The sequence below is a fragment of the Anomalospiza imberbis genome, chromosome 21, assembly GCF_031753505.1.
Source record: "Anomalospiza imberbis isolate Cuckoo-Finch-1a 21T00152 chromosome 21, ASM3175350v1, whole genome shotgun sequence".
Classification (NCBI taxonomy): domain Eukaryota; kingdom Metazoa; phylum Chordata; class Aves; order Passeriformes; family Viduidae; genus Anomalospiza; species Anomalospiza imberbis.
The window spans coordinates 4,414,728-4,428,307 of record NC_089701.1 but is presented as its reverse complement, the minus strand read 5'-3'; the positions used below and the strand labels follow the sequence as shown (position 1 = coordinate 4,428,307).

General features: G+C 41.9%; 1 protein-coding gene across 4 annotated transcripts in view; it reads right to left on the bottom strand.

Moving 5' to 3' along the window:
* Positions 1–1,649: 1,649 nt before the first annotated feature.
* MED27 (mediator complex subunit 27) overlaps positions 1,650–13,580 on the bottom strand; it is an 83,453-nt gene continuing 71,522 nt past the window's right edge. For 2 of the 4 annotated variants that reach the window (XM_068211196.1, XM_068211194.1), the window contains 3 exons: positions 11,780–11,821; positions 4,561–4,638; positions 1,650–2,099 (listed from right to left, as the gene is read on the bottom strand). In XM_068211196.1, coding sequence (XP_068067297.1) covers positions 1,965–2,099; positions 4,561–4,638; positions 11,780–11,821 — 255 coding nt within the window. In that variant the 3' untranslated portion in view covers positions 1,650–1,964. The remainder of the gene's footprint in view (positions 2,100–4,560; positions 4,639–11,779; positions 11,822–13,580) is intronic. The other 2 variants (XM_068211195.1, XM_068211197.1) reach the window with 1 other exon arrangement.

Sequence of the window (13,580 nt, the reverse complement as noted above, 5' to 3'; positions counted from 1 at the left end):
TGCAGGGACAGAACTCCCTGCTCCTCCCAGGGCCCTGGGAGGGGAGATCCCGATCCCTCTGCTGCAGCTCAGGGGGAAGGGACGTGACAAAGGGGTTTGTGTTGCACTTCAGTAAGACAAATTATTTTTGTACTGAGGTACCTATGGTGAATTGTGTGACTCTCCATCAGACTCCCCAGTTACAGGTTTAAAATTTCAGGCTCAATTAACAGACTTGGACAACGCTGTTTTCTGCAACTAATTATCTCCAAATGCCAAGACACGATTCCACACACGGTACTTTTGTGAACCTCAGGATTTGCTTTCTACACCATTATTTAAGCATAAACAGAAGGGAGCAGCCAGCAGTGCCTAAAGCAAGCTGGATATCATATTATGACCTTTATAGTAAAAATAATAATAAAAAAAGCTTATGCTATCAGAAAGCCAGGCTTTCTAATTAGCACAGGAACAGGATGGAGAGTGGGGCTGATTATTTCCAAGGCTTGGGCTCATCCAAGATGCAAACGTTGTTCTGTCTTGGCTGATCTTTGGACTGAGAAGGCTGCTTGGGTCAAATAACAGCACAAAAAGTTTTCATTAGGTAATTCAACTGCAGCTGGGTTTGAAATGGCCATTATCCTACTGCTATGGTAATTCTGTTTGGTGACTGGGAATGTTAATAATAGTATGGAAAAAAATTAGATCTCATTATTAACATTCTCAAACACACACTCTCGTCCTTCACACACAATGTTGTGCCTCCAGAGTCATAAACATGCATTTTCTTCCAATTTCTCTCTCCTTCATACAAGCCAGTCCTGCAACAGAAGTTTCTCCAAAGGCAGAAGGAACCTCAAAAATTACTCAGCAGCACTGTCAATTTATTTGACACTTAATGGAGTGACAAGGGTCCTCCAGAACTCCCCTTCCGAGCTCCCAGCTCAGCTGTTACTGACGCCTTTGTGGTTTGTAGAAGCAAAAGGTGGGAACAAGAGTGGAATTAATCAAATTGGCTGTCAGGGGGTGACACAGGAGATGTGGAGTCGGCAAAATACCAGAGGAGACACTTCACCCACCACACCCCTGAGCTAGGACAGGACCAGGACCTTTCCCTGTGTCTGGGAGAAAGAAATCCAGCCAAGGCTCATAGGATGGAACTCTCCCACCCCTTCCAAGCTCAGGGATTGCTGGGAGGGTTCCTGCTCTTCTCCAGCGTGTTCCGTGTACATTTTAAATCATTTAGGAAACATGCTGGGTATCTGTGCTGCAGAAACTCTGCTTTAGGGCTGAATTATTTCAGTCGTAGAACACGACTGTCACTGCTCATCACACGTTTCCTAACCACTTAATACATGCAGATTTTGTTAACATTTCTCATTACAATTTCAGTAAAGGGAAACATCTGTTTCCCCCCCACCTTAGAAAGTTACACTGCATCTTCTAAGCTGTCACATGCCTTTGAAATTCCGTGTTTAATCAACACCATAATCTCCTCTCCCACAAAAATATCCCAGCATTGAGATAAGCAGCCTTGCAACAATTCCCCTCCCCAACATTTCAGCATGTTTAAATGTTTCCAGTTTTCCTAAAGGAAAGAGCAGCACTGAAAAATCCAAGCACCAAACCCAAAGGTTTTGCTGACCAAGTAACGGAACAAACAGCACAAATTTTGAGAATACAAAATTTATTTCAAGCTTATAAAAGTCCTCAGCATTTCAAATTCTGTCACAAAACGCAAACTGTACAATGGACATTTTCATTAAATCTTGGAGTAATGATAATTACTGCCAGATCTTCCCAGGCAGATTATTTCAGATCACACACAGCTTCTCCTCCAAGATCTACCAGTCTCACCTGTGCCTCGCAGATGGCTGTTCCAGAGTCAAATGTTTCAGTGCAACCTCACTGCTTAGGACAGGGAGGTTCAGAAGTGGAGCCATCAGTGCTGTCCCAAACCCCCCAGTGCTGTCTCCTCTGGGCTCCTACTGCCTGCAGGTGTCGTGGAAAGCCTCGAGGGTTCGGAAGTCCCTCCACGTGGGTGGCAGGCCATCCTGCAGGAACTTCCCACAGCGCTGGCACGGAGCCTGGAACAGCTTTATGTAACTCCTTAACCAGGTCTAAAAGGAAAAGGGAGAGAAATTAAAGAAAACTGGATATGGATGCTCCCATTTGTCATTACTCTTGTCAAACAGGAGCAGCAAGGACAGAGGATGTGCTTTGGCCAGGCCCCAGTGAGGTGCAGGGTGATTTTATAAACACAAGCACACTGAAGATTACAAGGTCACCATAGAGCTGAATTCCCACTTTATTAATCATCTCTTGCTTTTTTAGTCACTTAAGCAAATTTGTTAATAGAAATTCCTGCCCTGTGAGCAGGAGGCATTTGCAGCTCCAGAATTGCGAGAGGAGGCGAGTGCTGCAACGCCTTGTATTTTTACTGGGATATAATTGTTCCTCCTGGCGGTGCCTTCTCCAGCTGAGTATTGGTTTGTCTCTTGCCATGACCATCTATCAGCCCCTGCTGCACTCCCACTGCAGGCTGGGCTCTCCAGAGCTGAAGACAGAAGGACTCCCACATCCAGCTAATGAACTTCCTCTCTAATGCGATTTTAGGATCAATACTCACTGGTCATAAAAATACTGAGCCATTTTAAACCTGATTACACTGATGACTACACACATATACATAAATAAAAGGCCAGTAGTGCTGAACAACACAGGGTAAGTTCAGATGTTCCTTCACAAAGTTCCTGCCTCTGAAATGGGTTGTTCCCATCATCACACGCAGCAATGAGCATTGCATAACCCAATTCCCCACTCAAAGAGATACACAACTAAAAAAGCCCTAGACCAGCAGATTTATACTGTGAAGGATGCACATGAATCTTGTCATTTAAAGTCCTATTGAATTACATCGATAAGAGAAAATTGTTCTCTAAAGAAGAGGTCAGCTGAGTTTATTGAAACAAATCCTTCCATCTTCATCAGAGTCTTCTCTATAGCAACCAAACCTCGGGCTGTCAATAACTCTCCTCCAGAAGAGCTAGATCTTGTCTGGGTTGAGCAGTAAATATGGGGACAAGGGCAACACAACTCTACAAGTAAATTGCTGTTATTTACTTCAGCTTGGATGGGCTCTGCTTGCACTATCGAGAAATTGAATTTTCTGAGCCATAATACAAAAATAGGTAAATGAAGTTAAATTGTGCACTTGAGATGTGTGTTGACAGAAAAGAAAGGAATGGGTTCTTCATTCCCATCAGAAAATTAGGGCTCCAGAAGATCCTGTCATGTGGATTGCTCAAATGACAGCTGAAAGGCCCAACATATTGACACTTGCGCTGTTTTTGCTTTGTTGGAAGCTTTGGTGTTTTCTCTGATCAATACAGCAGGGCCTTGGCTCACACAAAGCACTTGTTCTACTCAACATTCATTTTCAGGACCACGTTGAACATGCATCTGACCAGTAATGGTTGCTTTCACCTTTCAAAACCTATTATTTTAAGATACACTTTGCAAATCTCTCATCTTAGTGGCCTTTTTATTAAATAACCCATCCAGCACATCAGGAAGGAGAGCCTGACTGCTCTGAAACTACACACTGGAAATTAGGGATGTAAAAGAACTGGTGCTAAACACTCCTAAAGACAGTGAATGGCAAAATGAGATTTATGTTTCCCAAGGTCTCAGCTGCATTGCTCCAGGTGAAGTGGCAACATAAAGGAAGGAAATGGAGTAAAAAGCCTGATTTGTGAAGAAAATCTCTCCCCAAATCCTCCTCTGACTGTAGCAGAGAGAACAGCAAGAGCCTCTACTGCCAAAATTCATCCTGGTAGAAGGAATTCTGAATCTTAGTTCCTTGTATTCACCCTCTGATTAACATGGCTGCTCCTTATGCAAGTTTATTTCACAAATAGGATTCTAAATACAAAAAGAATTAAAGGGGATAAACATAAATCTGTATATGAAGGCAGAATTGTATTGGATTAATTTTATTCAGTAAGAGAAGGTCTGAATACTCCAGTATTTCCTTGCTTCTCCAAACACCTGCTGCTGAGCTGGGTGAGTACACACAGTTCCACAGGAACAAAGTTTGGATACAGCAAAATGGAACCTTCTGTAAGTAATGCCCATCACCTCCCATACTGGGCAAGCTGCCTCAGCTGGATTACTAATACTGAGAATTTCAATTTCCTCTTACCAGGAACTTCCAGTGCAGCAGATTTTGTACATCCAGAACCTGCACAGCAGGAACTGTCAAAGGGCTGGGCCAGAGGACAGAGTTTGGTTTGGTTGAGGGGGTTTTTCCACCTGTTCTGACAGATGACCCAGAGCTTTGCAGACAGGAATCATCAGGCCAATATTCAGACCTGGACAGAAGAGCCATTCCCAGATCCTTTTTCCAACACCAATTTCCCCAGGGAAATAGGGAAGGGCTCTTCATCCTTGTCCAGGTAGGAGACACAAAGAATCAGAGTCTCCAGCTAGCCTGAACTGGGGAAATTCCAACTGCCTGATGCCAATCACTGCAAACACACTCAAATCGGGCTGGGAAAAGGTGTTTTCCAACACACTCACCATGAAAGACCTGACCACCACATCTGGCATCTGGGGCAGCTGGTAGTGCAGCAGGGCAGTGGTTGCATGATCTGTCACCTGCATCAGAGCAAAGGAGAAAGAAAATACCTTTATTCACTCCCCATTTCACACAAAGCAGTGTGAAATGCAGGAAACGATGAATTCCACAGGGAGGTAGCAAACCAGGGAGTACAAGGATTACTCAGTTTCATTTCCTGTGACATCAGGAATCAATTAATATGATTATGGTTTACAAATACTTGCATTACTAAAAGATTTCTGATAAAAAGCTTTTTAATTTCCCACACAGAGCCATAACAAGATCATACATCTGGGAATTGCACATGGACACAATACATATAAAATGTGTATTTATAATAACAAGAATAATTAAAGAAAAATCAGGAAAACTAACCAACGCTGACAGATTAAAAAAAAAACAAACAAAACTACCATTTAAAAATTATTCTGGAAGGGGCAGTTTCTGACAGTTATGATACAATTTTCTAGCAATATTCAGCCTGTCAGCTGTTATCAGCACAGTCAACAGCTTACTGCTTCTTAGAAATTCCAGGCTGAATGCAAGGAATTATTGGAAAAATTCTTTAGGCTGGACAATAAAGAATTCAAAACAACAACACAGTCACAAGAGCTCTTTCACACATTTCAACTCATGAATCTCAATGGTCCTCATCAGTAATGTGAAAGCTTCCAACATAATCCATGACTTTATAGAGAGTGATTCAATTGTATTTTCTAGTTCTGGCACGGGGGAGTGGAGCTCTTCCCAGGGCCAGTCTAGAGACTGTAGCAAACTTTGAATAATAGAAAGTGAGAATTGAAATTCCCATTGCTATTCCCAGCTAACTCCAGTTGTTCCAAGTTAAGTCCAATTCAGCAATGGGAGCTGGAGCACTCCAAGTTTCACTGGAGAAAAGAGAGGCTCGTGCTTGAAGCTATTCAGGGAGGTGGTTTTGTCAAAGATATATTCCTGAATAAATCCATGTATAGCCAGGCTCTCATTCACACCATACAAACTTCCTCCACAGAGCTCTCCATCACATCAGTCTGTCTGAATCCAGTTCTGAGTTTTCCTGCTATTTCAGACACAGGATGTGCTCCCCATCATTCTCACACACCCAGCTCTGTCAGCCTGAGCAGGGACTCACATGTGATTCTGACATTTGGAAGGGAAAACTTTCAGGACTTTGCACATTCTGGTGAGTTTGTAAAAATATTCACAAAACGGACCTCGGCCCATTTTAGCCATTTCTATGTTACCATGTAAAAATAAATATGAGAAATAAAGCGATGAACTGTGCATTAATAGCACAGCACAACTCAAACCAGCCATTTCTTTTAAACACATCTCATGCAGTGCTCAGAAGCCAACCCGAGCCCCACCAGCTATCTGAATTTTTTTTGAGATGGTGCTTTTATAGGATAGTAGCAGACACGTCAAAGAATAGGAAGTTCTGAAGATATTTATGAGCAGCCGTTCTCCTTCTGCTGTATTTCTACTTCTAACAAATTGTGGTGGTTTTTTTTGTTTTGGTTTTTTTTTGTTTTTCCTCCTGAACAACAAAGTTGTTTTCTCTCGGCACCACCCGAAAGAAGTTGCTTAAAAAATACTGCTATTAACAAATTTAAATTGACTGGCCACTTTGGCAAAGTTGCCCATATGCTGTTGCTATTGTAATGTAAAGATAATGAGATTCCTTGGGGAGATGAAAGCCATCCCAGCATTGCTGGAACACTAATAATGCCTTCTGCACGAAAAGAAGGCAGATTTCTACCCTAAGCAAGAGCTGATAGCTAAAAAAGATCAAAGTGGGTGTCAAATTTGAGGAAGAAAAGTAAAGGAATGACTCCCCTCCCCTTCCCAACCCAGCAAAGATCGTGATGTCAAACAGAAAAGAGCTGGGCCATGGATAAACTGCCCAGGGCATGGGAGGGAGGGAGAATTTAACCCCCTCAAGATAACAGAGATGATGAGAGAAAACACAAACTGACCAAGATTTAAAAAGAAGAGGAAAAAGGGGAAAAAAAAAGGAGGGGGAAAAGAAAAAAAACCCAAAAGATCAATACCCAGCTTTCCTAATGGCAATACAATTTCACACCAAAGCAAAGCAAAGCAAACTGTGGATGTGCCAGCTCACTTAGGGGACACGCTTTTTCTTCCAGCCAAGCTGGAATCAGAAACTAATTTATTCTGGGTGTAGGATGATATTTTGTACATCTCAGGGTTTTATTTTATTAACTCCGCTTTTATCGTTGTGCCTTACCTACTGCTAGCTAAGTTATCAGTCACTTTCTAATTTCTCTACTTTTTTTTTTATAGGGAAACATATTCAGGGGAGCACACATCGATTGGGATAGCTCTGCTCTGGACCTTGAAATGGATTTTCAAGATATCTTGCAGAAGAGCTCAATATTTCACAATTCATCTATTGAAAAGCACTTGTGTTTCTTGTCTAAAAAAAAGGAAAAACAAGGCAATCTCCTGCAGCAAAATTCTGCTAAATAAAATAGCCATTGTTTAACTAAGCACTTGGAGACTGAGGAAAAGAGGCTTCAGTGACACAGAAAAAGCAAATTTGGCAAAAAGTCTCAATTTTTCAAAGGAAGAGTTGTAATGCATTGGAATAGTACAGAGTTTTCCAAAGGTGACACATCAAAAAATGGCTTTATTGGGCCTTGATGACACTGGTTTGTCATACAGAATTCCCAAAGCCGGAAAATTCATTAAAAAAAAAAATACAATTGACATGGGGAGAAGGCTGAGCAGTTGCTTCCTGTAACTGGGATAAGCAGCACAAAAGCAAAGACCTAAGGCACAGCTTTGCTCCACCACAGACCAGGTGAATGAAGCTACACCTGGCCTAATAAAAACCATCACAGGACTGAATTATAAAAGTTCTCCTTCTCCCCATGTATTCTATCTCACTGCCAGGAAATATCCTTCTCAAAAGTAAGTGCAGAACTTCCTTTAAGAGCCACAACTTTCCTTGCCACTTACTGGTTTATTCCCTCAAGCATGGCACTGACAACTCCATCTAATATAAAGGGATTCTTTACATCCCCTGGAAGGTTTTTAATTTTTTTTTTTCCAAACCCTTGTAAGTTCGTGGCCTTAACAGCAGCCTGTAGCAATGAGCTCTGAAGGCTGATCACAGCACTAAGGGAAAGGAAAAAAAGGAAGTTATTTTATTAGTGTTTAGATCTTTTACAGCGTGGAAAACTGCACAAATGCCTTTGTTCATTTCCAAGGATCCCCATTACTCAATCTTCTCTCCAGGAACACATCTGAGTCTCTCTGGAGGGAATGTGGAGCACAAAATGTGGTGCCTGAGAGGTGCTGGGCAGGATGATGGATGGAACAGGCACTGAGGAACTCACACAAATCTTTACACACCCTTCCTCACTCCCAGTTCAGGAAAACACCACCACACTCCTCTGAAAAACAGGATTTATCAGTTGTTTTCAGAGCTCACAGTGTTCAGTTATTATTTTGCTTGTTCTGCTTATTTGGACTGGGTCACAGAGGTTTTCTTTCACTAAGGGAGGTCTCTGAAGAGAGCCAGGGGCTGATCCTGCCCAGGTGACCCTGGAGCAGCTCAGCTCCTCTCCTTGAGCAGCAGCAGCAGCAGCAGAGCCCACACTTTGTCTCATGCATGCATTCATCCTGCATGTGATCTCACTCTGAGATTATTGACAAGAATACATCTTCATACATTACAATACTTATGTGCCCTTGTGGTGGTGAAAATGCCATCACTTTGGGATCACACAGCTCAACAACAGCTTCTCAAAGTTCTGGTGAAAATCTGCCATGGGGAGAAGCAGATCAAGCAAAATCATGACCAGTTTGTGGCATTGCTAGAACTGGTGAGAATGTTTAGGTGAAAATAAGGATGGGACTCTGAGATCAGAATGAAATATATGGGTTTAAAGGCTCTGCATATGATTTAAACAGCCAAGGTCATCATAGTACCCAGCAACACCAGCTATGCTGCTCTTAACTGAGCAGCTGTTTGACACCATCTCCCAGTTTGATTCACTCACAGCAGCTCCAGAATTCTATGTTCTTCTCTCTTTTTTTGAATGCAAAGTTAAGAACATTGCACCATTCTTTACAATTAGAATTTTGAACCCTCTGCACAATGACTGGAATTATGCAGCCTTCATGTACACCAGGATTTAAGCCTCAAAATCTTTCCGTATTTCCTGTTTTATTCCTCTTCTTGCTTTAGTGGATCAAGAGGCACGAGGTGTTAAAATTAGGAGGTTTAAGATGAAAACATTTGCTGCTCCTGTGGAGTTTAAATGTCACACCAACATGGAAGCCTGAAAAACCTTTTCTTTGCTCCTCATGCTTCTGCCCTTTCAGCATTCCCCTCTCTCATTTCCCAGCTCCATTCTCTGGCTCTAACCCTGCTGGTGCATTCAGTGCCTGTAAGGATTGCTCACCCCAGGACCAGATTCAGGAAGTCTCCAGGGAACTGGGAAAATGACTGTACACTGGAACAGTAATGGGCCCTCCAGGAGCTGCCCCCCACCAAATCACACACACTCAGGTACCCTGCCTAATAAGGAGAGAGAAAAGCCTTGCTGACACAGCCAATGTTTGCAAACAAAAAGGACAAATTTAGCTTGGTTTGACAGGGTTGGATTGAAGATCAGAGGTCTCTGGTCCTTAACCTAGAAAGTTGTGCTGCAACCCTGTGAGGTTTTGACAGGACTGCAGCTCCCCCAGGCAGGAATCTGGGGAGCTCCAGATGTTGCTGCATTATCACTGAAGAGAGATTTTGGGCACTTGGTTGGGGTTTTAAAGAGGAACAGCCCTGTCCTTCAGAGGGGTGATGGACTGTACATTTAAAGGCAGCAGAAAGGGCTGCCCAGCCTCCTCCATGGGGGCAGCAGTTACTCATCCCTATTTTTCCTTCTTCCACATTGCCATACTGGTGACAGCCATGAGAAACACATTTCAAGAACATTCAGATGTGCTCTGACACATTTACTCATGATTTTTTAGTGGCATGAAAACATTTGTTCAGAAAATCCTGCAGTACAGATCCTACCCTGGTAACAGAGTGTAATAGTTTCTGCAACACTATTTTATCTATTTCCTTCATTTTGCTACTCCTAAATCACTACTCCTGGGTATTACAAATAGACACAAGTGCAGCTTTAGAGAATAAAGAGGAAATCAAACCAAGCACTGCACCACAGAGAATTTACTATGCTGAACCACAACACTTTCTATCACCTGTTTGAAAACTTGACACAGGTCCCAGCCTTAACTTCTTCAACTATCAGCTCAATCTACACCACCTATTGATTAGAAGGTGCCATCACCTTGCATTTTTATCACATTTCTCAGGCAAGAATCTGAGAGCTCTATGCAACCAATTCAGTGAGAGCTCCTGTCAAGTCAGCAAATATTACCCTAGCCTGAGGGAGGAGAAACTCAGCCAAAGAGAGGTGAAGCTGTCCAAGGTAACACAGTGACAGAGCCAGCAACAAAATCTATAAAACTACTATAAACCCCCCCCTCCACAGACAGTTGTTCAGCTGGTTACACAACACCCTTTCCCTGAGGTCTTTCTGGGTTGGTTTTTATTTTTTGGCAAATATTACTAATTTGGTATTAACCAAGAGAAAACTGGACAAAATTAACTTAGGAAGAGAACAAAGATTCTCATTCATCCAAACTGCAGCCACAGAGGCAGCAGGAAGAGGGTTATTTTATGTTTTCTCACCGATCTCTTCCAGCTTCTGCTCTGAAAGCATCACCTGGACATGAAGGGAAATTTATTCCACTTCTTTATTCACCCTGAGTCCTTAATGTGGACATCTAAGCAAACTGGACATTTACTGAACTCTGTTATCTTGCTATAGACAATTATATCATCAAAACCTGATTATTTATTACCATTTAACACAAATTTCAGCAATATGACTTTACCCTTTCAAGTTATTCTAAACCAAAACATCCAATCTTATGCCCAAATGAGTGTTCAACCAAACACACACATTGGGAAATTGAGATGGTGCAGGTCATTCTAGAACCTTACATTTATTCCACTGCAAAAATCACTTTAAAGCAGGCTGATAAACAAATGCTGTTTTACTTCCTGATCTATTACCCTACTTGATGCTAAAATAGAAAGAATATTTAAACCACTAATCTCCAGGGTAAAGAATCAACTGCAGCAAAAATTCGCTTTAATGCCGGGCAGAGAAGGGAGAGCAACCAAGCTCCCCAAAAGCTGTCCTTTGATCTGCAGCAGGGCAATATCCCAGGTCAACCACCTCCCCTCCTGACTGCCTCTGAAATCCTGGAAGGGAGCTGCACAAACACAGCCAAGGTGCCAGAGTTTTGACCCCTGTTTTTAAGCCCTTTCGAGTCCCTGACCCCCATTTGCTTCACAAACTCCAAACGAGGATGAAAGGAGCCAGAGCAGCAGCTGGAGGCTCCAGCTCCTTGAACTGGGGCTTGAGGGTAGGGAAACTGGAATTTAAACTCGGATCAATCTGAACTTACAGCATTCTGACAAAAGGCCTTCAAAGAGAAATCTTCCCTTCCTTGAAAATAGCAAGGTATAGATCTTTCTAAAATGCACTTTAACCTTCTTAGCAGTTTTATTTTTATTGCTGCCGTTCTCTCAGCGGTCTGCTCTCACTTTATGGCACAACATTCATTCCAGTAAGTCCCTCCTCTTGCTTACACCATCATGGGAAGAAGGGCAGGCAAAAATAATGTCATGGAAAATATTTCCAAACTCATTTTGGAAAGGGAGTTCCACTGATTTATTAAACTCAAACTCTCAGGAATGTGAGGCAACCAACCCCAATGAAAACAACAAAGCAAAATCCAAATGAACATGAAATAGTCTTTTCTCCCCCAAAAGATTTAAACTCGAGAAGGGAATGCTCAAAGATTTCTCATGAAATTTTAAGACTAGTGTAGTATAATCTCTGATTTCCTATTCCAAACCATGGACCGGAACTGTGATGGGAAATAAATCCAAATTAAATAACACTAGAAGTGATCTTCTTTTCTACTCACAGTTTTCCATCATTACAGATTATTGTTTGCTATTTGCAAGTTGTGATGACAAAGAATAAATTCTGAATTATTTAACATAAGGGCCCAGATATTTAAAATCAATTCCACATATGTGCCTTAGGTAGAGAGAAATGATGTGAAACTTACCTTCTGAAAAACTTGATAGTTGGATTTAGACCATATGTCAAGCTACAGTAGGAAAAAAAAAAGTAATATATTACTACTGATAAAGAAGCAGCTTTGGCGAGAAAATGGAGCAACAAAGATGCATCTCTGAGTTCACTCTTTTGACCCTTTGCCCTCACCTGTTGCAATCCAAGAAGGGGAATTAATAACATAAGATTTCCTTTGTATTGCAATGAAGAATGAGCATAGTTCAGCACAGTTTCAATAAAAAAATTATACATACAAGACCTGTTGAATTAATGAGTTCTCTTTAAAAAAGCAAAATCTTCATTTGTATGGGGTTGTGGCTGATCTATGCAAATATTCATCAGCTTGAGTGTGTTTCTAAAATGAGGGCATTTTTATTAAGTTTATGCTTGTCTTGTGTTGAATAAGTGATTCAGTTACAAACGACACAAAGAGCATTTAGCTGAATTAAACCAAAGCTTTGGGTCTACTGGGGCTAAATGAAACATCCCTCAGGAAACTGCAAATTTACATTTGCAGACAAAAATCACACTAAGAGAGATTTAAGGTTGTAGATAACTGCATACATCCATGACTTAAACGTGTTACATGCAAACTAAAAGTACAAAACTGAAATTTAAGATTTATTAGCCCAGTGGCTCTGGTGTTTAACAATTCCTACTGACACATTAATGCTCTCTTAGCCAGCCCCGTGGAACATCTCAGACTCTGTCAAGGAAAAGCAGCAGGGAAAAACAAGAGGAACTTCCATCAATCCCAGACTTGCAAATCACTTTTTTTTTAACAGATCCCAGTGTACTCAACAATTCTGTGTGCACAGAACTTGTCACAGGAAAGGTGTTTGATAAAGCATTAATCTCAGGAATCTTGGTCTAGACAGAAGAACTTCTGAGTGAATTTATGAAGGAGGGGTAGCTCCTCTAGTGCCTATACCATGGCTGGACACGTGCTCTCACAAGGGGGGCTCTCTCTTTTTCTGGTACAACTGATTCTTTCAGTTCTGCCTTAGGTGTACATACATTCTAACCGACAGTACAAGGCTCTTCAAAGGCACAAAAAGAGTCTGAAATGAAGGGAGTCATGTGAAGTGAGTAAAACACATGAGAGGGAGGTGAGGGAAGTGAGGGGGAAGGATGCTGAGTCCAAGTGATTAATTCACCATGCTAAAAATGGTCAGAATGCTAAAAGCTCTCATTCTTTTAGGTGCAGCAGTGTGAAGTGGCCCATGTCCCAGTCCTGCCCAGCAGTGACTCCTGAGTCCCCAGTGCTCAGGGTGGACAGGACGTGATGCTAAAACCTCAAAAGCCACTCCAGGATCGATGTTTCATGGCTCAGCACCGCTGACCTTGCCCTGAGACAAAAGGCAGCGGTGGATGGAGACACAAGTATCCTGAGGCACCTCCCTTCAGACCTTGTAACATTTCCTGGCTCTTGGGGTGAGATCAGGAACCTCTGTGAACACCAGCACTCAGGGTGCAGCCCAGACTTGGATCCAGGCTTGATTTACTATCCCACCTGTGCCTGCTGGGAAGGCAGCACTGCACTTTCAGATTAGAAAAGCCTACATTTGAAAATAAAAAAATTAATGTATATTAAAAAAAATATGTTTTAATGTAATTTACAGCTTTTCTTTGACGGCAGAGTTGCTGTAATTGGAATGTACAGATGGTTTGCTAATCTCCCGTGATCAAACCAAATATGTGATCCTCTCTAGTTAAGCTCAAAAAAAAGTCCACTTCAGATGCTGGTTTAAGATGAGTTCAACAGGTTCTGAATGTTCATTAGTTGGCATGGA